Raw genomic sequence first — 26,442 nt, 5'->3', positions numbered from 1 at the left:
CCACTGACCAGTATATAGTAGTACAGTACAGTAGTCCAGTGCTGTTCTCGCTGCCCAGTGTCAGTTCTATTATCCTGAACACTGCTCAATATCTGTGCTTAATATTATCATTGCTGCATTGTGGTGACCACTGACCAGTATATAGTAGTACAGTACAGTAGTCCAGTGCTGTTCTCACTGCCCAGTGTCAGTTCTATTATCCTGAACAGTGCTCAATATCTGTGCTCATTATTATCATTGCTGCATTGTGGTGACCACTGACCAGTATATAGTAGTACAGTAGTCCAGTGCTGTTCTCGCTGCCCAGTGTCAGTTCTATTATCCTGAACACTGCTCAATATCTGTGCTTAATATTATCATTGCTGCATTGTGGTGACCACTGACCAGTATATAGTAGTACAGTACAGTAGTCCAGTGCTGTTCTTGCTGCCCAGTGTCAGTTCTATTATCCTGAACAGTGCTCATTATCTGTGCTCATTATTATCATTGCTGCATTGTGGTGACCAGTATATGGTAGTACAGTACAGTAGTCCATTGCTGTATTTTGCTGCTCCATGTCAGTTCTATTATCCTGAACAGTGTTCAATATCTGTGCTCATTATTATCATTGCTGCATTGTGGTGACCAGTATATGGTAGTACAGTACAGTAGTCCAGTGCTGTTCTCGCTGCCCAGTGTCAGTTCTATAATCCTGAACAGTGCTCAATATCTGTGCTTAGTATCAGTGCTGCATTGTGGTTACTAAAAGTCCAATGTCTTGTGCTTCATCTTGCTGCTGTATGGTGCTGTGGTAGTGTCCTGTCACTGTGCATAGGTCATCATCATTCCAGTCACAGTGGTATCTGGTATCTCTCTAGTGGTATCTAATTCCAGACATTACTGCCGTCTAATTCCAGATATAGTACTAGCGTATAATTCCACACATTAAAAAATGGAGAACAAAAATGTGGAGGTTAAAATAGGAAAAGATCAAGATCCACTTCCACCTAGTGCTGAAGCTGCTGCCACTAGTCATGGCAGAGACGATTCAATGCCATCAACGTCGTCTGCCAAGGCCAATGCCCAATGTCATAGTAGAGAGCATGTGAAATCCAAAAAACAAAAGTTCAGTAAAATGACCCAATAATCTAAATTCAAAGCGTCTGAGGAGAAGCGTAAACTTGACAAGATGCCATTTACGACACGGAGTGGCAAGGAATGGCTGAGGCACTGGCCTATGTTCATGGCTAGTGGTTCAGCTTCACATGAGGATGGAAGCACTCATCCTCCCGCTAGAAAAATTAAAATATTTAAGCTGGCAACAGCACAGCAAAGAACTTTGCATTCTTCTAAATCCCAAATCCCCAAGGAGAGTATAATTGTGTCGGTTGCGATGTCTGACCTTCCCAACACTGGACGGGAAGAGGTGGCTCCTTCCACCATATGCATGCCCCCTGCAAGTGCTGGAAGGAGCACCCACAGTCCAGTTCCTGATAGTCAAATTGAAAATGTCACTGTTGAAGTACACCAGGATGGGGATATGGGTGTTGCTGGCACTGAGGAGGAAATTGACAAGGAGGATTCTGATGGTGAGGTGGTTTGTTTAAGTCAGGCACCTGGGGAGACACCTGTTGTCCGTGGGATGAATAAGGCCATTGACATGCCTGGTCAAAATACAAAAAAATCACCTCTTCGGTGTGGAATTATTTCAACAGAAATGCGGACAACTGGTGTCAAGCCATGTGTTCCCTTTGTCAAGCTGTAATAAGTAGGGGTAAGGACGTTAACCACCTAAGAACATCCTCCCTTATACATCACCTGGAGCGCATTCATTAGAAGTCATTGACAAGTTCAAAAACTTTGGGTGACAGCGAAAGCAGTCCACTGACAACCAAATCCCTTCTTCCTCTTGTAACCAAGCTCCTGCATACCACAACTCCAACTCCCTCAATGTCAATTTCCTCCTTAGACAGGAACGCCAATAGTCCTGCAGGCCATGTCACTGGCAAGTCTGACGAGTCCTCTCCTAACTGGGATTCCTCCGATGGATCCTTGAGTGTAATGCCTACTGCTGCTGGCACTGCTGTTGCTGCTGCTGGGAGTCAATCGTCATCCCAGAGGGGAAGTCGGAAGACCACTTGTACTACCTCCAGTAAGCAATTGACTGTCCAACAGTCCTTTGCGAGGAAGATGAAATATCACAGCAGTCATCCTGTTGCAAAGCAGATAACTCAGGCCTTGACAACTGTGTTGGTGTTAGATGTGCATCTGGTATCCGCTGTAAGTTCACAGGGACTTAGAGAATTGCTTGAAGTAGTGTGTCCCCAGTACCAAATACCATCTAGGTTCCACTTCTCTAGGCAGGCGATACCGAGAATGTACACAGACGTCAGAAAAAGAGTCACCAGTGTCCTAATAAATAAAGTTGTACCCACTGTCCACTTAACCACGGACATGTGGACAAGTGGAGCAGGGTAGACTAAGGACTATATGACTGTGACAGCCCAATGGGTAGATGTATTGCCTCCCACAGCAACAACAGCAGCGGCGGCACCAGTAGCAGCATCTCGCAAACGCCAACTCGTTCCTATGCAGGCTACGCTTTGTATCACCGCTTTCCATAATAGGCACACAGCTGACAACCTCTTACGGAAACTGAGGAACATCATCACAGAATGGCTTACCCTAATTGGACTCTCCTGGGGATTTGTGACATCAGACAACGCCACCAATATTGTGCGTGCATTACATGTGGGCAAATTCCAGCACGTCCCATGTTTTGCACATTCAATGAATTTGGTGGTGCAGAATTTTTTTTAAAATGACAGGGGCGTGCAAGAGATGCAGTCGGTGTCCCAAATAATTGCGGGCCACTTTCAGTTTTCAGCCACCGCGTGCCATGACTGGTGCAGCAGCAAACACTCATGAACATGCACTGCCATCAGCTAAAGCAAGACGTGGTAACGAGGTTGAATTCAACCCTCTATATGCTTCAGAGGATGGAGGAGCAGCAAAAGGCCATTCAAGCCTATACATCTGCCTACAATATAGGCAAAGGAGGGGGAATGCACCTGACTCAAGCACAGTGGAGAATTATTTCAACGTTGTGCAAGGTTCTGCAACCCTTTGAACTTGCCACACGTGAAGTCAGTTCAGACACTACCAGTCTGAGTCAGGTCATTCCCCTCATCAGGCTTTTGCATGAGGAGCTGGAGAGATTGAAGGAGGAGCTAAAATGGAGTGATTCCGCTAGGCATGTGGGACTTGTGGATGGAGCCCTTAATTCGCTTAACCATAATTCACGGGTGGTCAATCTGTTGAAATCAGAGCACTACATTTTGGCCACCGTGCTCGATCCTAGGTTTAAAGCCTACGTTGTATCTCTCTTTCCAGCAGACACAAGTCTGCCGATGTTCAAAGACCTGCTGTTAAGACAATTGTCGAGTCAAGCGGAATGTGACACGCCAACAGCTCCTCCTTCATTTTCTACAGCCACTGGAGCTGCCAGGAAAAGGATGAAATTTCCAAAACCACCCACTGGCGGTGATGCAGGGCAGTCAGGAGCGATAGCTGACATCTGGTCCAGACTGAAGTACCTGCCAACGATTACTGACATGTCGTCTACTGTCACTGCATATGATTCTGTCACCATTGAAAGAATGGTGGAGGATTATATGAGTGACAGCCTCCAAGTAGGCATGTCAGACAGTCCGTATGTATACTGGCAGGAAAAAAAGGCAATTTGGAGGTCCTTGCAAAAACTGGCTTTATATTACCTAAGTTGCCCCCACCCCCCCTCCAGTGTGTACTCCGAAAGACTGTTTAGTGCAGCCGGTAAACCTTGTCAGCGATCGGCGCAGGAGGTTGCTTCCAGAAAATGTGGAGAAAATGATGTTAATCAAAATGAATTATAATCAATTCCTCCGTGGAGACATTTACCAGCAATTGCCTCCAGAAAGTACATAGGGACCTGTGATGGTGGATTCGAGTGGGGACAAATTAATACTCTGTGAGGAAGGGGATGTACACAGTGAAAGGGGGGAGGAATCGGATGAAGAGGATGAGGTGGACATCTTGCCTCTGTAGAGCTTATTCTTCCACCTGGACATCACTCTCCGACATCATTTATTGGGACTTTGATACTTTTTGGCTACAATTGGACATTGTTCCTATCACTGGGAAATTTCTACAAACAAGGACCTGATCCACACATACAGCTAGCAATGGACTCTTCCTAAAGCTGATGCCATATACATCTACTGTGGAACTGGTAATTATCTTGTGTTACAGTGAATGCCATCTGGAGATTGTCCTAGCCGTAACAACATATGTCCCAGAGGAGAGTGGATTCATAATAGATCTCATCCAAGGAGAGACTATGACCATAAGTGTTATTAATATTAGGTAATAGGAATCGATTCCTGGTTTTTTAATGGTTTAACAAATTGTTATTTTATATCCAGCAAACCATCTTTTTATAATTTTTACAGCCAGCGCTGGTACCTTGTGTGTTTTTTCCACTCCTAGATGGGCCAGGTGTTTGTGCCGCCCATTTGGGTCGCTTAGCTTAGTCATCCAGCGACCTCGGTGCAAATTTTAGGACTAAAAATAATATTGTGAGGTGTTCAGAATAAACTGGAAATGAGTGGAAATTATGGTTATTGAGGTTAATAATAGAATATGATCAAAATTACCCCCAAATTCTATGATTTAAGCTGTTTTTGAAAAAAAAACACTCAAATCCAAAACACACCCAAATCCGACAAAAATTCTTAATGGAGGTTTTGCCAAAACGTGTCCGAATCCAAAACACGACCGCGGAACCGAATCCAAAACACAATATCCGAAAAATGTCCGGTGCACATCTCTAATGTTAAGCAAATGTATGAGATCCCAAAAATGACATACAGTATACTGTATTAGTGACAATCAACACATGACCTATTACAACATCCCATAGTCTTATGAAATTTTAATTTAACACATACTGTATGCTACAGTTGTCGGGTTTTGAAAGCTCCTGACAATTTTACAACTGTACTTGATGGTTTATGATAATTCATTCACAATTGTACATCACTGTAAAACTCTTGCAGACTAATCATTTTAGTGGGTGGTATTCATGTGACCGCCGGTCAGCTGACCGACAGTCACATGACCTCCTCCACCAGCCTGACGGGTTACTATCCCGATGGTCGGCATGCCGACCAACAGGGACTGTTTCCACTCGTGGGTGTCCACGACACCCATAGAGTGGGAATAGAACACGTGGCGACTGCAGGTCGCCACCGAGCCCGCAGCGTGGCGAGCACAGCAAGCCCGCAAGGGGCTTGCTGCACTCGCCCCTCCCCGCCAGGATCCCGGCATTGGTATGCTGCCGGGATCCCGGCGTCGGTAAGCTGACCAGCGGTCTCCTGACCGCCGGTCATACATACTACACCCATTTTAGTTATATGCTTCCTTTAGTGCCCTTTGTTGTCTCATCTGTAGATAACAGTTTTTGAGACTTTGAAGCGTATGAAGATAGTCCTTAAGCATAAGACCAGAACTGAACAGCTTTAAGATAATTTGGTGCATAGGTTAAATAAAATAATAATAATAATAATAATAATAATAATAATATGAAATGTTCTTGCTGCTTATTATTATTTTCATCATCATCATCATCATCATTTTTTAGGTATTGCATTAATAACACTAAGGATACTGTGAAACAACATTGGAAAAAACAATTGATGCAGTAGGGATAATAGATAGAAATGAATTATTAACGAAAAAAACAAAAATAAGTACTGATGCTGCAACTTATGATTGGGCGTTTACAACCACTTTTAACAGTCAATAAAAGACTTTAGAAAAGATTTTTAACTACACATTGGGATATCTTGAAGAGGGACCCCATTATAGGAGATCTATTGCCCCTGATTCCAAAATGTATTTACAGAAAAGCACCGAATTTAGGCTCCAAAATAGTAAGAAGCATGCGCCCACCTAAGGGAACGGGTTCTTTGGTGAAAACAAAATGTTTCTTTAGATGCGAGATATGCACAGGATGTAAAGGAGTAAAGGGTGATAGCAAAAAACTGACTGTAGTAGAAATTAATGGTAAAGTGGTGAAAATTAATGAATTCATTACTTGCAACATAAAAAATGTGGTATATGGAATAGAATGTTCATGTGGATTATTCTATATTGGCCGGAAGTCCAGAGCTCTTCTAAAAGTCTGCATAGGGGAGCATATGCACAATATTAAAAATGGACTACAGACCCATGCTTTCTCAGAGCATTTTAGACAAAAACATGGGAGTAATATATCAGAGATAAAAAGGTTTTTTGGTCTTAAATGGGTATCTGGCCACTGGAGACAAAGAGATCTGGCTAGCAAGTTAGCGAAAACTGAAATGAAAACCATTTTTGAACTGGGGACCCTTAAACCAGGATTTTGAGATTAAATGGTTTTTATAGCATCACCCTTTACCTTCTTCATCTGTTTTATACTGACGTTTAATTAATGACATTTATTGTTTTAGAATCTTTAACAATGATAATGTATTTTTTGCTCTCTGTTTTTTCATGTGATATAGTGGTTATTAAACCATTAAAGAACTGAGGTCCGATATACATTGATATTGATATTTATCACAATGATTAGTACATGCTGCGCCCGGCCCAATGATCGATTGACTTGTAGTAAGGATATGTTATAGGGATCAGTGGAGGCTGGCGGCATGAGATTTATCTGTTGCTATGAAGAAGAAATAGGAAGTGACGTGGGAAACTGGAAGTGAGGCCATATCACCATAACTATGTCCATACTCTGTAGTATGGAATTCTGGGGACTACAGTCATTTTTAACGTGCCCATTAAAGAATTGTGAACTGTGATATCACTATATCTACATTAATTGTGAAGGAACGCTGCGCTCAGCTCATTGATCACAGGATCTATGAAATAGATATATATGGACATTGGTGGTGGCCGGAGAAATGCGATTGATCCGTTGCCAGGGAAACATAACCGGAAATGACACGAGAGATTGGAAGTGAGGTCGCGTTACTATAACAACTCATACACCTCATGGCCGGGAGCTATGGGGATTGTAGTAAAACTAAATTGTAATCAGCTATGGGGGTGGGACACCACTAATAGAATTCCCTATAAAAGGATAGTGAGATGGCTTCACACATACACCTCTGGGATTCCTTGAAAAAGAACCCAGTACCGGGGTGGAAACGCGTTGGAAGTGGAGACATTGAGATTTGGTTGCCAGCGTGACGGTGACAGGTGATATCCAGTTAGGCTGATTCTGCATTGCCATAAGAACTGTGGGAGCCTGGGACTCACATTGCACATGCTATATTAGAACTGCATTTACCAGTTCTTCCTTTTTGGTAATTTCATTATCATCACAGTTATTAAGGCTACCATTACTTCATGTTTGTTATGTGTGGAGCTTTTATGTGATTGTTTTTTAAAGTGTCTGTATCATTAAAAAAGTTACTGTACTTCACTATGCATATCCCCATATGATTTATTTTGGGTTGATACCGATCCAACTTGTGGATATACTGGAAATAATATTGGAGGATTTCTTTATAAGAAAAGTCACCTGACCTGTAGCACCGGATAAGTTTACTTTTTCTTTTTCTTTTTGTGCATATATGTTTTGGTGGCGGTAAGGGAAATCCACCCATTGGGTATAACTGTTTGGCTGCACACTATTCTTAAGCACACCTGCTGTGATCACAGTTTTATTCTGGTACTAAGAAGAAAGTAAAAGCATTGGATATATTTAACATTCTGTTAATATTTGTAAGAGAAACAGCTAAAATACAATGGCAATTTTTTACTTTAAAAATATTAATAGAATGAAAACAAGGACCCATTCTTTTATGTCTTTAATAAAATCAAGAGAATAAAGGCCCAATGGGACTGAGGACCCAAGGAAATCAAGTGCTATTAGAGTGTTGTCATGGGAGACAACATTCCAGTCCTATCATAAATAATTAATAGGAGGAAAGAATTGTGAGTTTGTCTTCTGCTATAAGTAAATCAATCTACAAGATTGGAGGGTGGTTGCTATGGAAAGCCAGTGATGCTGAGCCTCTTATTAAAGCAATATTACCATGTGATTGCATAGTTGTTGAAATAGAGGGGCAAGGGGGCAGCTACCCTGCCCAAAATTTTTGAGAGGTGCCACTCAATTTACTGGGTCATGGGGCATAGTATCAGGATGGAGATAATCCCCTTTCCGGTTGCTCCCCTTTCTCCCACCCCACCTACTTTCAAGTTCCTCCTCTGCCATGTACCTAGCTCCAGCCCCTACAGTGTGTTTCTATTTACAGTGGGCTTACCCCTCCACTCGGACCTGCACTGCACCATTCTGGCATCTTTGTTGAAAGCCATTTGAGGTATCCATTTTACCAAACCTTAGCTTCCATACTAGTTCTCTATAGAGAACAGTTGTAGAATTCTTAATACCAATGCTCATAATGCATCAGAAGTCTGATTCCAGTTGATGTAAACATTGTACATAAATGTTTTTGAAAAAATATCTACAAAACAAAGCCTATCCCCAAATAAATAGCTATAGGCCTACAAAAAAAGATGTAATCGCTGAAATAAAAGTAGCATTATTCGAGAGTCATAGTGACACAAGCATTTTTTGTGAAGTAATAGTGTTCTAAGCTACAGTACATAATTCAACAGTCCTGCTTTTGATTTACAGTCGAGGGCAATACCAATCTACACTTTATTTTGAAATTCCCATTTGCTGAATTTTTAGTCTTCGTATGATGACTGACAATGAATTCTGCTGTGCTCTTGATGTAGGATTGTAATACCCAAAGCCAAATTCCATGGGAAAAATGTGCAGTTTGCAGTCAAATGAGAAACATCACTATTGTCTTGCCTATAGTATCTGATAACTCCAATATAAATTTACAGTGAAATACTTAGTATACCATTCCCAAATTATGTTACTTATATTTGTATTACTGATCCTTAATAAACATTAAATGTTTACTACATAACTGCAATGGTATCTAAACAAAAAACAGATTCAAACAACTTTTATATTATTCAAATATGAATAAAAAAAACTATGTATTTAAAATGACTTAATTTTAATGATATTTTTGGATGGACTAATATACTATTGGCTGTAACATTTAAACATTTGCAAAAATTCTCCTTTAAGTGCACCCTTACTGTATTATTGAAGAAAGCAAATGTGTTAAATTAAGATTATAGCCTTAGTAAATATGATCTTTTCAGAGCAAATTGTTTTAATCATTGTTCCATAGTGAAGCAGACACTGGAACAAGAATTAGTTGTATGGACTTATTGCAAAAATTGCAAAGGGAGGCTTAATTTACATTCAGATAAATAATAATATATCAGACAGGAGATGCATTAGCCTGTGTTTGGAGTGTGAACTTTTTCTTTAGTGAGAAGTGTTCTAAAATGTTTTGAGTTGTGTTTTTTTGTATAATATCATTATTGGTGTTATTATGTTTTAAATTTAATTTTGCAATATTGAGTAAAAAGTAACACTAAATATGGTTTTTCTTCTGTAATTATGTTAACTAAATGATGGCTACTATATTACATACCAATATTTTTAAAAGATATATATGTTTACAAATGGGCAAATTAAAAATAAAAGTACTTTGCAGTAGCATTGAATCAATTATTCCTAATTTTCAGTAATAAAAAGAAAATATACATAAATGTAAAAACAAGTACTACATACACATTAATATGGTAGCACTTGTACTCATAGAAAGGTAAATATATGAAACATAAGTCCCAAAATGAGCAAGGGCAAAGCTAAAATGTTGCATTTACTTTGGAAGCTCCCAGGGCACTTCACAGAACACCAGGTCAGGTATAGTAATATATTGAGAAAATATACAAGTATTTTCCCACTGAGCTGTCAAGGTACTTCATGCTGTGAATATCTAACACCCTTATCTGACAGCCAGGAAATGGCTTCACATTTTCTTTCATCCTTACATTTAACCAGACACCTGGTTTATTATTGTGCTTCAGATGATTTCAAGACCAAATAAATCTGTTTAAAATAAATTAAGATTGAATCTACTGTAATAGTAGATAATATCTGATTAATATTTCAGGAATAGTATCTCCTAAATCTTCAGCAAGAAGCACACATTTGTGAAATGTGATTATTACCTTGGCAAATGGGAATTGTAACATGTAGCAGCATTTTATGGTATCAGAATAATCCAAAAGGATACTATTGGATTTTGTATTTTCCTGTAAACTGTACAATAAAAGGAGATGAAAAATATTGTCTGCATGCTGTACTTTACTGGAATTAGTCATCCTACCATCTTTCAATCTGATTCTACAGCAGAATCCATGACAATTTAGGGCTGATTCTGGTTATTCTACAGTATGGGTGTGCTTGTTGTTCTGCCTTTAGTTGTTTTGGCACTAAAGTATTTCTCTATTTGCTTATTTTATGCATGACACTGCTGCTTTCCAAAATACATTGGTTTACAATATGGCATGATACTCCTTGTTTTTACAACTTTCCCATTACCAGTGCACATGCCAAGGAAGTTTTTTGTATTGTTTTATTTTACTGTATGTGAATAAATCAGTTTATATAAATATATGAGTTAAATGTATAAATGTACTTATCATGGTGGTTTGGTAGGCACAGTGGTATGAACTTGCTGTTCTCCATTTGAAAATGTAGAATTTGAGACGGGTAATACCAAGACTCTATCAATCTTGTATGAATCCTACAGTAGCAAGACTGTGAGCTTTGCTGGTTGCAGAGTTTGCTGCCACAGTCTAAATTCCCAGTCTTGGCCATGGTTTCAGGAAGCAAAGACCAACGCTGGAGCTTGGCACCTAGAGTTCTGCTGCCTCAGTTTCTGTGTCCTCCCATCCTCCTGGAGCTGAATTTGGCTTGGAAGGGGCACCTAATCCCACAAACAAAAGTACTCTACAGTATGTAGTTTTAATCTTCCATTAGTGGCACTAGGGCAGTGACTCGGACTTCAACTAGATAGTGACTTCAACTAGATAGTGGTGTTAACAAACAACTCTTGCCACTGAGTACAAAGTAAAAAGAGAAGATTCTTTTCTTGATCAACATGACTGAATAGATCAGTCTAAACTGAACTTGAAAGTGACAGAGGACTAGTTTAATCCCATCAGCATGTACTTTAAATTTGTATTAAAAAGTTGTGCACAACATCCCTAATCATGTGATATACTTAAATGCTCTTACAGTATAAGATTAATATTTTCACTGCTAAGATCCTGTTTTTTATATTCACCAACTGATTAATATTAACACTCTAATCAATTTCTTGGCTATACAGCATTGAGCCCATTTGCCTTGTAAATGATTGCTGCTTTAAAAAACAAAAACGGGCAAACTTGCACAAAGTCCTGCACCTCCGGCAACTCGGTGGCTATTACATTTAGCTCCAGGTGTTAAACTAATCAAATACTCTTCCAAGAATAACATAAGCAGAAAATTCCATGTTTTACAGCAAATATTTTCAATAAGCAACTTTCACATGGTCAAAAGTAAGAGCATGAGTGAGCATCTAACAACACCCCCTGCAGCCAGCCAATCATTAGAGAAATGCATGTGAGGGAGAGACTTCCCATATACAGCTCATCGAATATGGAAGAGCCATAAAACAGCGAGATGAAAAGTAGAGAGTAGTGGCTATACTGTAGAAGTGAAGAGTGATTAGTAAGAGAATGATTAGTAAGAGTGATAGGAGTGATTAGACAGGGGCACAACAGTAAGAGAAAGGAGTGGCTACAGAAGGGTGAAATAAGCAGTGAGGACTGAGTTATTAGTGAAAAGAGTACAAGAAAAGATGGACAAGTAGTATTTATAAACAGAGAGACCAGTAAAAATTAGAACAACCTTTGGGAAACCTGAGAGAGAATAAAATAAACTTGGGATCATAAGAAGTGATTAAAGAAATGGTAAAAGACACTAGGAAACAGAAGATAAAAGAGTTTACCATATAGGAAAGATGTATTGGGAGATTTGCTAATGGGAAGTTTTGGTTGTGTTTTGTAAACGGTCACACACTGGATATGATTTGAATATCAAAAACACATTCTATTTTACCCTTCCTTTTGTCCAATTGCCCAGTACTAAACTTTTGTTTTAGCCCTGGTCTATTATTATTATTATTATTATTATTACTACCTGTTATTAAGGCACCACAAAATGTATACTCTTACAGGGTTAACATAAAAACATTCACAGTGGCAGGGTATCAGACAAGATGGCATATGATAAAATATGTACATAGAATAAATAGAGTGACAAACATAAAACAAAACATCAAATACACCAGAGGGGTATGAATAAGACAACTTGCTGAAGCTAGCAGGAGTGGCAAACAAGTTAGAGTCACTCTGGTAGAGGAGACAAAGCAGCAGAACAGTGGTGACATATAATGTAATAGGAAAGACCAGTGAGGAAGGCCCTGCCTATAGGAGTTTACATACAGACATGTCCTCATGGACTGTGGCTTCAGTAGCGCTAATTGGCTCATATCAGCACACTAGGTCCCATGTGACTTGGCCGCACTGAGCATAAATAAAACAATTTAGAGCGACAAAACTACTTTGCTAGATTTCACTGATCAATGTAATGTGTGACATTTGCATATCTGTGGGCGACTGTGCACAAAGTGCGGCAATGCAGCAGCCATGGATTTTCATCATGACAAGGGCCATTTTGCTTCATATGCGACTTTGTAAGTGTTTAAAACTAATTGCTGTGTGGTTAAGGACATAGCCCAGTGTACAGTATGTAGTACACTATGAGTGGTGATTCACTGCATCAGTGAAGCAAATAAGATGCACAATTAAAAGAAAACTATGATACGCTACTCCTCGCAGAGCATCTCAGTTGCAGTGGATGTCTTGTGCCATATAGGGTGTATAAATGCTAGGTGTATGAGGACATGTGTACTAAGAGGAAGAGATGAACAGTTGGAGGTTGTACTTTGAAAGATACATGATGAAGGGATGTATTGTATTGTGAGAAGGACTGCTATGTTTATATACAAAGGTACATTTTAAGGGCATGGTTAAAGCTTTAGAGGCTAGAAGAGAGACTGACTGGAGCATCTCTCCTGGCTCAGGGTCCATAACAGACTACCAAAAAGTATTTATCAAGAAAGATATGTTTCAGGGCTATTATCACATTTTTGATAGAGATGTGTGCGCACCCCCATGTTTTGGTTTTAATTTATCATCTTGTATTGCTTTTGGAAAACCCACCCTCAATTATTTTGGTTTGGATTTTGTTTTGGTTTAAAATTAATCAAAAAAATCTATAAAAACAGCTAAAATCATTAAAATTCTGGATTTAAAATCTGAATCCCTAATCAAATGAAAATTCAAACAGGTACTCAGTTCAGATCGGATCTCCCTGTGGGAACCGAACTGGGTTTTGCTCAATTTGGATCCCCAAAATTTGGATGGATTCATGTTTCTGGAGAACCGAGCCGCACATCTCTAAGTTTTGATACTGTAAGTTGGCTTCAGAGTGAGCAGACAGAGATAAGAAGAGACAAAAGTCAGGGAGCTGTCCTGGCTAATTTTCTTTCCTAATGCAAGGGAGAAAATGTTCAGCAAAGGTAAAGAAGGAAAACACTAGGGAGAGGGACTTATTAATGTATGGAGGAAAATAATAAACAGAGAAGGAGATTTACTGTATGAATCAGTGAAAAGAGTGAACATACCCTGCACTATGGTAACAGTTGAACATTAAAACAGAACATTTTAGAGACTTAAGCTGAGTTATCAATTCACAATCAGCACATTATTCATCAACAAAATGATACATGTGTGATTAAATAGGAAATAGTATTACATTTATTATATTAAGATTTAATTCATTTATTACATTTAAAAACAAGTTTAGAAAACCTGTAATATATACATATACTGTAGTTATCAATACAGCAATTCCACAGATAGTTACAAGAATATGTAGATTCAAGATCGAATTTATTGTCAATGCAACATTAAAAATATAAAAGTGAAATTACATTTTGATCTCACAGCTGCAATATAAATAAATAAAATACAACTAATATTAAAAAAATAAATTAAAAATTAGAGATGGAAAGAATATTTCTCAACCTGCTAGTATGGTATCTAAGACACCAATAGCCATTTCTTAGTGTGGGTACACAGTATGCCAATATGAGCACAATATATAATTTCTGGGCAAATCAGAATTGCATATTGTGCATATTGGGCAGTTTGTATACCCAATTGCACACTACCATGATTGCATGCAATATTTTCTTGCTGGCCATGCGGCATGGGCAATCAGAAGATATCGCATGAGACCTGGTGCAGTTTAATGAACGATGGAAGAAGGGATCGTTACACCATTTTAGTGTGTGCGAGCAATATGATATATCAGTCCATCGGCAGGCATAAAGGCCGGGAACACATTGCTCTGATGTGTACAGGGCTTATCGGGCAACAAGAAAAAAAGGGATGACTAGGTTCAGCAATAATCTTATTAGCTTTTAATAAAAATGGCCTCCAACTTCGGCAAACATTGAACAATGACCAATGTATATTAAAGAAACTAGCTATATTTTACACTTATATGAATTCACGTATCACTTGGGCATTGCTCTAACAAACAATCATGCTTCTTTCGGACTTGCCTTCTTTATGTCAGCCTGTAATATTTAACTAGCAGAGTTTTGCTATATATATTTATGTTTATTATTTCAGTTTACAGTATATCATTGGAATATTCTTCACACCTCAAATAAATTATTATAATAATAATATTATTAATACAACTGCCGACTGGTGTGCTACTCTGATAGAGACTGGTTTGTACACCACTAAGATAAATGTTTAAATTGGAATTTTAAAATTACATTGTAATTACATTGTAATTTTACAGTATTTAGAATGCCTCCCAATCTCACTTAAATCTTCTGTTTGGTATTACTTTGTAGTTATTTATTTGTATCACACTTTAATTTTTTGCTACACTGTGACTTTCTTAATATCAAAAAAGGAACAAAACTTGGACAGAGGAACATGTTGCAAAACCAGCCAAAGAAGGGTGTTTAATGAGGGAGGAACTAATGAACAATGGGGCAGATGTATAAAGCATGTAGAAGTGATAAAGTAGTGATAAGTGGAAGGTGATAACGCACTAGCCAGTCATTACAGGTTTAAAAAATGACAGTTACAGTAGAAGCTGATTGGCTGGTGCATTATCACCTTCCACTTATCACTGCTTTATCACTTCTCCAGGCTTAATACATCTGCCCCAATGTTTCAGTTTCATGTTACCTTGCTAAGATTTCAGAAAGAAGGGCCATGACTCTTGAACATAGGGGCAAGTAGCAATTATCAGTAAACTGCCCATGGCAGCTTGCATTATTCAGTATATAATTGTAATTCTGATTACACCTCCTGGGACATCTTCCTTATAATTGAATCAGCGCAGTTTACTGTATGATATCCTTGTCTACTCTCCTTGGATTTCTGTAGATGCTCCTAGACACCTGGGTGAGCACACCAACTTCCCCAGTGGGGTTGTCCTTGGACTTCATGGTACTATGTGCATCCTTAAGCCATTTCACATTTGTGTAATGGTGCAATTTCACAACATTACACAGCATGGTACAAAACTGCATTGATGCCATGTGGGGGTATTTTGTATTTTGAAGGCCAAACTTGACAATTCATCTTGTCAGTTCAATAGGAACTAAACTATATAAAATTGATTATTCCCAGTAAACTATATTTTTACACTAAAATATCAAGATTTCTCAATTTAATGAGACAACGATTTTAAGCACTTATGTTTGCAACAGATAATAATAATATTATTTATTATTATTATTATTATTATTATTACCCACAAGGGTTCCATAAAAAATAAAAGTTAAATAAGTAAAAACTGATAATTATTTGTGATTTTACATGATAAATATAGTGGCAATGACATACAGTAATTATGTTGAGAAGGTAATGGGGAGATTGTCTTGCTCACAAGGACTTACAATCTAGAGGGGTTATGGATGGATACAATAGCAAAAAGAGTGAAGAATGTGGGATGGAGGCAGGGCAAAGGCTGAAGAGCTAGGAGTTGCAGTGTTAGGCTAGAATTAAAAAAGGAGTATTGAAAACAAGGTGGGTGAAAGTCTAATGAGCAAGGGAGATTATTACAGAAGCTTGGAGCAGCCTGGGAGAAATCCTGAAGATGAGCATAGGGAGTTTTGGTGATCAGGGAAAAGGTGAGGCCACAGTCATTGGTAGAAGGAAGGAAACAGGAAAGAATATTTGAGAAAATGTGGTTGAACATAAAAAGTGAAAGGTATGGTTGAGTCCTCTGTAGGTGAGAGAGAGAAGTTTGAATTTCAATCACCACTTGCGGACCAGCAGCCAATCAGGGGAGGCCACTGGCATTTTAAATTTGGAGCAAGCTGTGAGATAGTCATGGCTTGCAGACCTGCAGCCAATCATGCAACGCCTGATTGGCTGCCAGTCTGGGATCATTGATTGGCTTGTGGCAAGTGTCAAATTTAAAATGAGCCAGCAATCACAGAGGGAGAAAGGAAGACCTCTCAAAGAAAAGAAGGAGGAAGTGCAGGCCCCGGAAGAAGCCCCGGTGGAAGATAGAAGAGGAGGTACTGCTAGCCCATCCTGGTACATCAAAATGCAGGACAAGAGAGAGATGCAGTGGTGAGAAGGAAAGAGCTAAATGAACCTCTCCACTGCAGCCTCTCCCAGCAACACTGTAAGCAGCTTTGACCACTCCACTTATTTAACCCTTCCTATACCACCAAGGTTGTTGAGCACTAGGCCCATGGGTGCAGTCAGGCCTCAGGACTGTGGTGTAGGTTAAATGGGCAGAGAGCCTATGACCCTGGTAAGTCACTCTGGGCACCAGACCCAGGTCACTTTGTCATTAGTTTGAAGTAAGGGTATGGCAATAACCTGGGGGTCATACTACCCTCACTTCAAAATTTCCACTTTAATCACTGGGGACAATTAAAACAATATATGACTATCAAAGTACAAAACCACCATGCAAAAACTCAATGTATTAATAACTCACCGATTTTAAATGATTCAGAAGTAAACGGGATTCCTCCATTTTTTAAGGATACCATAAACGGTTTGTCATTATTACTTTGTTCCTCAGAATCATCACATGGGTCAATATAAATAAGCACTCCTCCAAATCCAATTTCTTCTAACAATGAAAGCTGTTGGGAAACAAATGGAAATAATGTAAATATCTTCCTCACAGATCTCACAAATTTGTGATCATGTCAAATTTCAAAACGTAAGACTGTTAACAATGTGATATTACTGATCTATGCTAATATACACTTGTGTCAGTACAGTAGTTTCATGTGAGGTGCCAAAGACTTCACGATTTAGTGGGACCATGTGTCTCACCAAAGAATTTTTTACAAAATATGCAATTTTAATCTCATGATTAGTGTGAAACAATGCAATGCAAAGCAGCCGTGAATACTGACACTGGAATTTCATGTAGGTTCAGTGTGCAAATCATTTGCTAATCTGGGTAAGAAGCAAAAGATAGAGGTTCAATTGAAGTGGCATGTGGCATGCATTGTGCCATGCATCATTATGCCTAATTTACAACTTTATACAGTACCAATTCCTTTACAGCAAAAAATATAACCCTAACTACCTAGGACACTATAAGTGAATACGTATGCAGCCATAAATGTGTTCACTTATATCTAGCCTCCCTGCATGTTAAACAGCTCTTCAATACCCCTTTCAAATTAGTAAGCACCTGGGAATTTGTACATGGGTGCTTCCCGGGTGCAACCTAGCTTGAGACCCTTTCAGATGCGTGGCTTGGCCCGGCATATTGCCGGGGTGGTGATGACACCACCGACGCTACAGGAGGTGGCGCTTGGAGATGATCATCCTCAAGTGCCAGCTCCTCCAGAGAATGGGTGCCGAGTTGCCTTCACCCAGCTTACCCATCACACTGTACGCATCCCAGGTCAATTCTGGCTTCAACCCAGGTCACGACCTGGGATGAAATGTCGAAATGCTCGACCCGGGATATTCTGTCTGGATCCTTTCAGACTAATCAAAATCCCAGGCTGATGCACATTCAAATGCAATAACCCTGGGAATTTATGGTACTCTGAAAGGTGTAATAGTCACTCCATGTTGTGTCATGACGCGGCAGCGCTGAGAGTCTTTATGTGTGACTTTTTCCATAAAAATTTGGCTTATTCACAAATTGATACAAATAGAATACACAAGCAGCTAATGCTGATTAAAAGACTATGCTTATATTCTGTTAGCGACTGCAGTTGTATCTTCATACGAAATGCTACGTAACATAACATTTTGTATGCAGATGCAGTCGCAGACACACAGGCATGCTACATATCATTTTAATCAGCAGAGTATGGTTGTGGGTTCTATTTGCATAGCAATGCCAATAAGATGCATATTCAGAAAAAAAGACGTCCAATGCTAACCGAGTTGCACAGGACCTGTAAGCTTACTCTCTCCAGACATACCCCACTATGTGGCATATTGAGGTGAGATATATGAGGATACAGCTATATATATATATATATATATATATATATATGAATAAGATACTAAAATCTGAAAATATTACATTATGGGGCTCGCTACCTGTGGAGGAGAGTCTGTCACACCATCAGTCTCTCATCATATGGCACAAAAATGTTAGATGTACAGTATGAGGACGCATACAGTATGTATATTACAGCACTGGAGCATGCTCACTAAATGTACATCGCACATCTGATTTGTTTCTTGCTGAGACAAAATAATGTAATTACAAGAATGAGAAATCTCTCTATGGATTTCCAAATATATCAATTACAGTATATGGGTAGATTTGATTATAAGAGGACCATGGAAGTAGGAGCCACTTTAAAGAATAATAATAATGCATTTACTTATATGGCAATCTATCTCCAGTAGGACTCAGGGCGCTTAACAGATAGAATGAACATAATACAGTACAAAAACAATGAAGTACAGAAAAGCTTTTCATTAAATACAGAAAACATGGAGATACTAAAGGTACATTAAGGAAATGCTTGAGTCGGTTTTTGAAGGATTATAGAGTAGGTGCATCTTGAACTGTATGGGGAAGTGAGTTTCATAGAGTCGGAGCAGCAAGGCTAAAAGCTCAATCCCCAGATGAATTACAGAAGATTCTAGGTACTGCGAAAAGTCCTTCATCTACAGATGGCAGTAATTAAGCGGGGCTCTGTGGTATCACAGAGATTGAGCCCTGATCATGTAGGGCTTTGAAAGTCAGTAAGCCAATCTTGAAATATATTCACCATCTTACATGTAGCCAGAGGAGGGAGCAGAGAATGGGTGAAGAAATGGTCATGAAACTGATCTATAGTTGAATAAAGACATTAAGTGACTAGATATATTTTTTCTCCCCGTCAAACAATCAATGAATTATATTCAAGAATGCTGGAATCAAGGTTGAAGGCTTTTAGTAAAGCTAAGTGTTAGATAGTACAGTGGAAACTCAGAATGTAAACATAAAATAAATAGAACTAAATTCACAGTACATGGTGAATGTCTTTATGACACACTAGTGGAAGGTTTGGCTAGCAATAAAAAATACTGGGCCTGATTCAGAGTTCTACAGTACTGTACAGACACAGGGAAGCTGCAGTGTAATACCATCTAACTAATATGCTAATGCAGCAGGAGGCGTCTGGCATAATTATACGACTCCTGTCTTTTTCTGTGATCCATTGCTACATCTAAAGATGCACCTTCGGATCACTCAGCAGGACCATTGATCATCTGAGTAACCTTCAGGTTACTCAGCTGGCCATCTCAGTTCTGCAGTCGAGGCCAGTAAGTCTGCTTCGGCATGCCTCCGTTTTGTGGAACATACAAGATATCCACACTTTTACTGCCCTCAATCGCACTCAACCTGTCAATCAGGCTGGGGCTTATGGGGCACTGTATGCATTCTGCGCATCCGTTCTGCACATACGCAGTTTCCCCACCATCATACATTGGAATAGCATACAAATCTAAATTAGGCCCATTGTCAGTACAGTATATCCTATTTACAGTATCTGTCAAAAGGTAAAGGGGCTAATTCAGACCTGATCGGTGCTGCGCGTGTTCGCACAGCAGCGATCAGGCTTGTACTGCACATGCCAGACAGCCGACGGCTGTCTTTAGCTAGCGATCGCCTCTGCCTGATTGACAGGCAGAGGTGGTCACTGGGTGGGAGGGGGCAGGGCAGCAGCATTAAGTCGCCATTTAAGGGGCACGGTCCGGCCAATGCAGGTGTGGCCAGACCGTGCTGAGGGCAGCCCACGGCGGCTGCATGGTGGTACACGCAGCCGCTGCGACCCGGGCAGCAACGAGTAGCTCCCGGCCAGCATGCAGGAACTGCACTGGCTGGGAGCTACTCCTGAAGTACAAAAGCATCGCAGCTGTGCAATGCTTTTGTACTTCTGTGACGGGGCAGGGACTGACATGCGGGGCAGGCTAGCCCTGTGCTGGGCGTCAACCCGCATGTCAGTGTGCCTGATCGTAGCTGTGCTAAATTTAGCAAAGCTACGATCAACTCTGAATCACCCCCAAAGACAATTATGTAGTAGATAAAGTTCATATTTATTAGGCATCCTTTTCTATAGGCCCATGCCTTAGCTGCCAAATTATAAATCCAGTCTTGCTATGAGACATTAAAAGATTTTGCAGATATTTCATTACTTAGCTTTGATAAAAATGTAGAGGGTGTTAGAGTTCACATCTCTTCCATAAGTTTTCTTTGAGCACAGTAACTTGACTGAGCGGCATGTCCAATAGCTCATGCGAGTACAACACCATCCAAGCTACTGTATATAAAAATGCTGTATTTTTGAAAGTTGCTAAAATTTTGAAGTTCTCATTGCTATGGTCAAGTACTAGAATTCTGAGGGTCATGGTGGAACTACAAATGTACATAGATCTAGTTGCGATGTACGTGATAGCTAATTGATGAGCAAATTCTGTATTTTTATAAGTGAGATCCCCTTCCTTTATGTCAAATAACTCATTTAATTTTTGTCACAGGCATATCATATATGAAAAGTATATCAATGTCAAACAACCACAAAAATTCTATGGTATGTAATATTCCTGCCATAGAAATGCTGTTGTGTTTAAAACTTTCTTTTATTAGCATATTCAGCATATTACTCTAGAGGTGTAGATTGTGCAATATGTTTGTACTCCATGGATTATTTGAAGGCTGCAAATAGCAAAAAAAAAAAAACTCTAAAATTTATGAGAGACAAATATATGTCTATCTGTACCAACCTTTCTTACATACAGAACAATACATTTCCTATACATTTTGACATCATCAATAAAACAATGTAATTTCTATGCATTCCTGACCTCAGAAAATGTTCTTAATATTTACACATTATTAAAAGATAATCAAACTGGAGTAAAACCTTTTCGTAAAGATATGTGTAATTAGCACTTAAATTTGTGGTATCTTTACAATGATAAATGTTCAATGGTCAGCAGCCATTAATATTTAATAGGCAGAGAATTATTATTTTACAGCATCATAAAGTTTAATGCTTTAAATATGTTAAATACCATGACACATATTTAAAAGTGAAACCTACATTTTCTTTCTGCAAAAAGATGGCTTTGATTTATAGTCCCATGACAAAAAGCATTGTGAATAACTATATTTTGGCACCATCTTTATTACATTATTTTAAAAGTCAACATTTTTGAAAACCTTCCTCACTTAGAATTCGATTAGAGTCACTGCATAGCAATGGAGCACATTTTTATTCTGACATAAAGCATGTGTGGGAGATTAGAACATGGCACATGCATCAGAAAGGGGCAAGATAAGGTATACCTAGCAATGCTGTTTTTAGTATGTTATAGAAGCAATATCACTAATGACAAGGTGACTATTAAAAAAATGTATTATGTCATTTAACACATTTTTCCCACCTCTCCCTGTCTTGTAACAGCAACACAATATTTATCCAATAATGCAGGACATTTAGTATATTAAAAGGAGTTCTCACATACCTTACCCTCTGACACTACAATATATTATAGGATGTCACATTAATAATGTCTAATTGTCATTGAGTGGTACTACATAAAATATACAAAACATTAATATGGTTTATTGCTGTTGACAGTTTCTTTCAACTTACACACTGGAAAAAATTATCTTTTGTACTCTGGTATTATTGGAATATACAAAAATACCAGAGTCAATTATATACAACAATAACACTGTAAGCATTACTTGGTGACTAAAGTTGTCTCACAGCTACAGTATTGAGGTTCACATGCAATACTGTAATTATGAGTAGACTTGTTAGGAGACATCTCAGTCACATAATGGCCCTCATTCCGAGTTGTTCGCTTGCTAGCTGTTTTTAGCAGCAGTTCAAATGCTAAGCCGCCACGCTCTTGGAGTGTATCTTAGCTTAGCAGAAGTGCGAACGAAAGGATCGCAGCGCTGCTACAAAAAAAGATTGTGCAGTTTCAGAGTAGCTCGATACTTACTCCTAGCTTGCGATCACTTCAGACTGTTTAGTTCCTGTTTTGACGTCACAAACACACCCAGCGTTCATCCAGCCACTCCCCCGTTTCTCCAGCCACTCCTGTGTTTTTATCTGGCACGCCTGCGTTTTTCAGCACACTCCCTGAAAATGGTCAGTTACCACCCAGAAACACCCACTTCCTGTCAATCACTCAACGATCAACAGTGCGACTGAAAAGCGTCGCTAGACTTTGTGTGAAACTACGTCAGCTTTTGTGAAAGTACGACACGCGTGCGCACCATACGCATGCGCAGAATTGCCGTTTTTTTAACTAATCGCTGTGCTGCGAACAATGGCAGCTAGCGATCAACTCGGAATGACCCCCAATGCCTCTTATTTTGTAAGCACTGGTGTGGTTCTGTGTAATAATAAATGTGTAATAAACAATATTATCTAAAAAAATAATAATATTCTAATAACATGCTCTTTATTCCTGGTACAGCCAAATAAAGTGCAAGATACACTGTATAAGTTCCAAGTTACAATTATCAAATGTTGCTTCATCTGCCAAATGCTTCTGGTCAACAGCAAAGAAAGAGGTACTGTCACACTGGGCACATATACAAGGGTATAGAGAGCAATGCTGAGCCCCGGTAGGGGGGAAGGGGTGTGTCATAAAAATGTTGGCGTGACAACACCCGTTTATATTAAATTATGTATAAAATAAATGATTGCTGCAAATTTCACGGGGAGGGTGTGCCATTAACACAGAGGGGGCAGAGAGGGTGCAGGTGCTGGGTATCAGGAAGCAGATCCCTCCTACCCAGCCTGTGCTATCTTCCCAGTGATATTTGGCCACTAGAGAGCAAAGACCAATGTGCAGCGCCTTCTTCCCAAAGATATCACAGGGACGATGGTGCCAGCCATAGGTATAATCCTGGGGGGCAGCGGTCTCAGGCCACTAAGTCCCTCTAGCTGCCCGGGCCTGGGTAATTATATTGTACTATAAGTGTTAAAACATTCCCATTAAGAATAAATATACATAGGGGGTTTCCTGACATGAAGTTGTATTCTCTGTAGTACTGTTGGGATGTAGTAATTAGGTCGACATTTACAATGTCAACATTCATAATGTTAAAACCATGATGTCATCATTCTCAGAATGTCAATATGTGAATGTTGACATTATCAGGATGTCCACATTATGCTGTGAGGGGGGGGAAGGTTAGGGTTAGACTGTGGCATGAGAGGTTAGGGTTAGTAATTAGGGTTAGGAATGAAAGGTTAGGGTTAAGAATAAGGGTTAGGCATCAGAGGTTAGGGTTAGGAATTAGGGTTATGCATCAGAGGTTAGGGTTAGGAATTAGGGTTAGGCATCATAGGTTAGGGTTAGGAATTAGGGTTAGGCGTGAGAGGATAGGGTTAGGAATTGGGGTTAGGCGTGAGAGGATAGGGTTAGGAATTGGGGTCAGGTGTGAGAGGTTAGGCTTAGGAATTAGGCTTAGGTGGAGAGGTTAGGGTTTAACACTAGAGAGGATAGGGATAGGCATGAGATATGCTATATAGGAGCAGCAGAAAGTATAATTCAAGAGGAACTCTTTATTTCTGTAGAAACAGGATCAAACACATGCTGCTTTCTTAATAAGGAGGAAAGGAAAGTTGGAAGCACCATCTTCTAGAACACATCCCATGGCTACCTTTTTTAAATATAACTTTATTATCAGCTGAACACTAACAGTGGTTGCAATATCAGTGACACATACAGCATCTAACAAATACAAGCTGTGCTGTGTTTCTACACAACCAGTGGCAGTTGTTCCCCTGGGGCAGTAGTGTAGACTGAAATTAGCAGAGGGGGGTCAGATAAAAGAGAACTACTAACTGTAGCTTTAAACTTTTTTATAAGTGGGTCTCAGAAAGAAGGTAAACTCATTGGGGATCAGTGGCATGTATTACATCTGCATACACCAGGTCAAATAAATCAGTACCACCATCCTGTATCTTCTCATCCCTCAGACTCACTTTGGCTAGTAACACAGTAGTCTTGAGGATGGGCAGATAGAGTACACGAGGTAAGCGCTGATTGCTCTGTCTTGGTTAATTCAGCTGTAATACTGTGATGCTTACATTTTTGCAGACACCCACTAATATTAAAAACGAGTTTAACAGTACAATTAGGGTTATTGTTTTTCCGTCTCCCTTCTAGTAGCTTTGAGAGGTGGGGCTGGAGGGTACAAATTACCCAGGCCCAAGTAGCTGGAGGGGCCTGGAGGGGGCCCAGGTCCGATACCCCACCATTATACCTGTGCTGTTGCCAGCGCTGCACATAGAAAGCAAGGCTCTATAGTGACCAGCGCCATCTTCCCAAATATCGCTGGGAAGATGGCGCTGGCTGGAGAGGAGGGACCCGCTTTCTGATAATGTAAGGTAGAAATAGGATGACCTCCCCCACGCAACTCCTCCACCCACACACCATATTAAAATTGAGCCCCTCTGTGGAGCCGCTTTGCGACCCCACAATTATATTATGTAAATATTTTAATAGAAATGGGCATCATCACACCACCTTTTTAAGCCATGCCCCCCTCCTCTACCGGGGCCCGGCGAGCCTCTCTATGGCCCTGCTCCCCTCTGCTAATTTTGATCTGCACTGCAGCCCCGTTAGAACTACCATACATTTATGTTGCCCAGCGACCACCAGCATAGAGTACTGGAAAGAAAACAAGCTGACTGTACAGTAAGCACTCACTTCTCTGAGTGATAGAACTTGTCCCAAGGAAATGTTCTCTGTATCTCATTTTAATATGTTAAACACACTAATTCAAAAACATCCATGTTAACTACACATTAAAGTACAATTGCAACATGTCTTTAGAAAGTCAAGGTTTCTACTAGTGTTTTTTTTAATAATGTACAAACTTATACACCATTAACTATTTCAGGATCTGGCCCCTTGAACAAGTGTGCAAATGCTAATGATGTATAGTAGGTCCAAGATCATAGTGGCGACATTTACCCTGAATCTGATATGGTAATGTTATAGTATAAGACAGAAACTTTTCATCTGCTCACAGCACTAGAAGGCTGCCTAGAAGTACTGCTTACAGGCAAAAGATAATTGTTTCCCATTAAGACAAATTTGTTAGATTTTAATGTTCTGGATTCTTATTTAAGACTTGTACTTTTCTGTTAATATATCTCATTTTAAGAAATTGTGAAATTTCATGTAATTGCATTCTGTATTTACAAAGTACATCTCTGTGATCACATCACATTTCCTATACCAGCTTTGCTGCAACTGTTACATCTATTGACAAGTCAAGAGTATACACATCTCTGTTGCATCTTGCTGCAATAAACACGATCTTACTGCAATAGGTTATTAGACAACCTCCTCCATTCCCCATTCTGCATCCCCAGTCACCAGTGTCAGGTGTGAGTAAATCCATATGGATGCTACCTATTTTGTATAAATGGTCAGTACTAATTTGTAGCAGGATTAAGTCACACCTGATCAGTGCTGTAAGTATGGCGGCACGGGGCGGTACGGCGTACCGGTAAGAAATTTCCAGCCGTAACTCTGTACTGCCGGGCCGTCCACCATACCTGCCTCCTGCTGGTTGCTATGTGAGGGGAGGAGAACACAGTGCAACGCCTCTCCTGCCCCTCAGTTCTCTGGGATGGATTGTCTGGTCCCCGGCGGCTGTGGCGTTGGCGGGGTGAATCTCATAAGGCACCGGTTTGCTAGCCAATCAGAGCTCATGGACTGGCAGACGCGGCTCCTGATTGGCTGCCGGTCTGCGAGCTCTGAATGGCTAACGAACTGGCGCCTCATCTTAGATACCCTCCGCTGAGC

General features: G+C 39.8%; 1 protein-coding gene across 8 annotated transcripts in view; it reads right to left on the bottom strand.

The window, feature by feature from the left end:
• Positions 1-26,442, bottom strand: part of NAALADL2 (N-acetylated alpha-linked acidic dipeptidase like 2) — a 1,057,096-nt gene that overhangs the window by 469,595 nt on the left and 561,059 nt on the right. For all 8 annotated transcript variants that reach the window (XM_063916285.1, XM_063916288.1, XM_063916286.1 and 5 more), the window contains one exon: positions 17,111-17,261. In XM_063916285.1, the coding sequence (XP_063772355.1) occupies positions 17,111-17,261 (151 nt within the window). The remainder of the gene's footprint in view (positions 1-17,110; positions 17,262-26,442) is intronic.

This window comes from Pseudophryne corroboree, chromosome 4, assembly GCF_028390025.1.
Source record: "Pseudophryne corroboree isolate aPseCor3 chromosome 4, aPseCor3.hap2, whole genome shotgun sequence".
Taxonomy (NCBI): domain Eukaryota; kingdom Metazoa; phylum Chordata; class Amphibia; order Anura; family Myobatrachidae; genus Pseudophryne; species Pseudophryne corroboree.
This window is presented reverse-complemented; position numbering and strand designations above follow the sequence as displayed.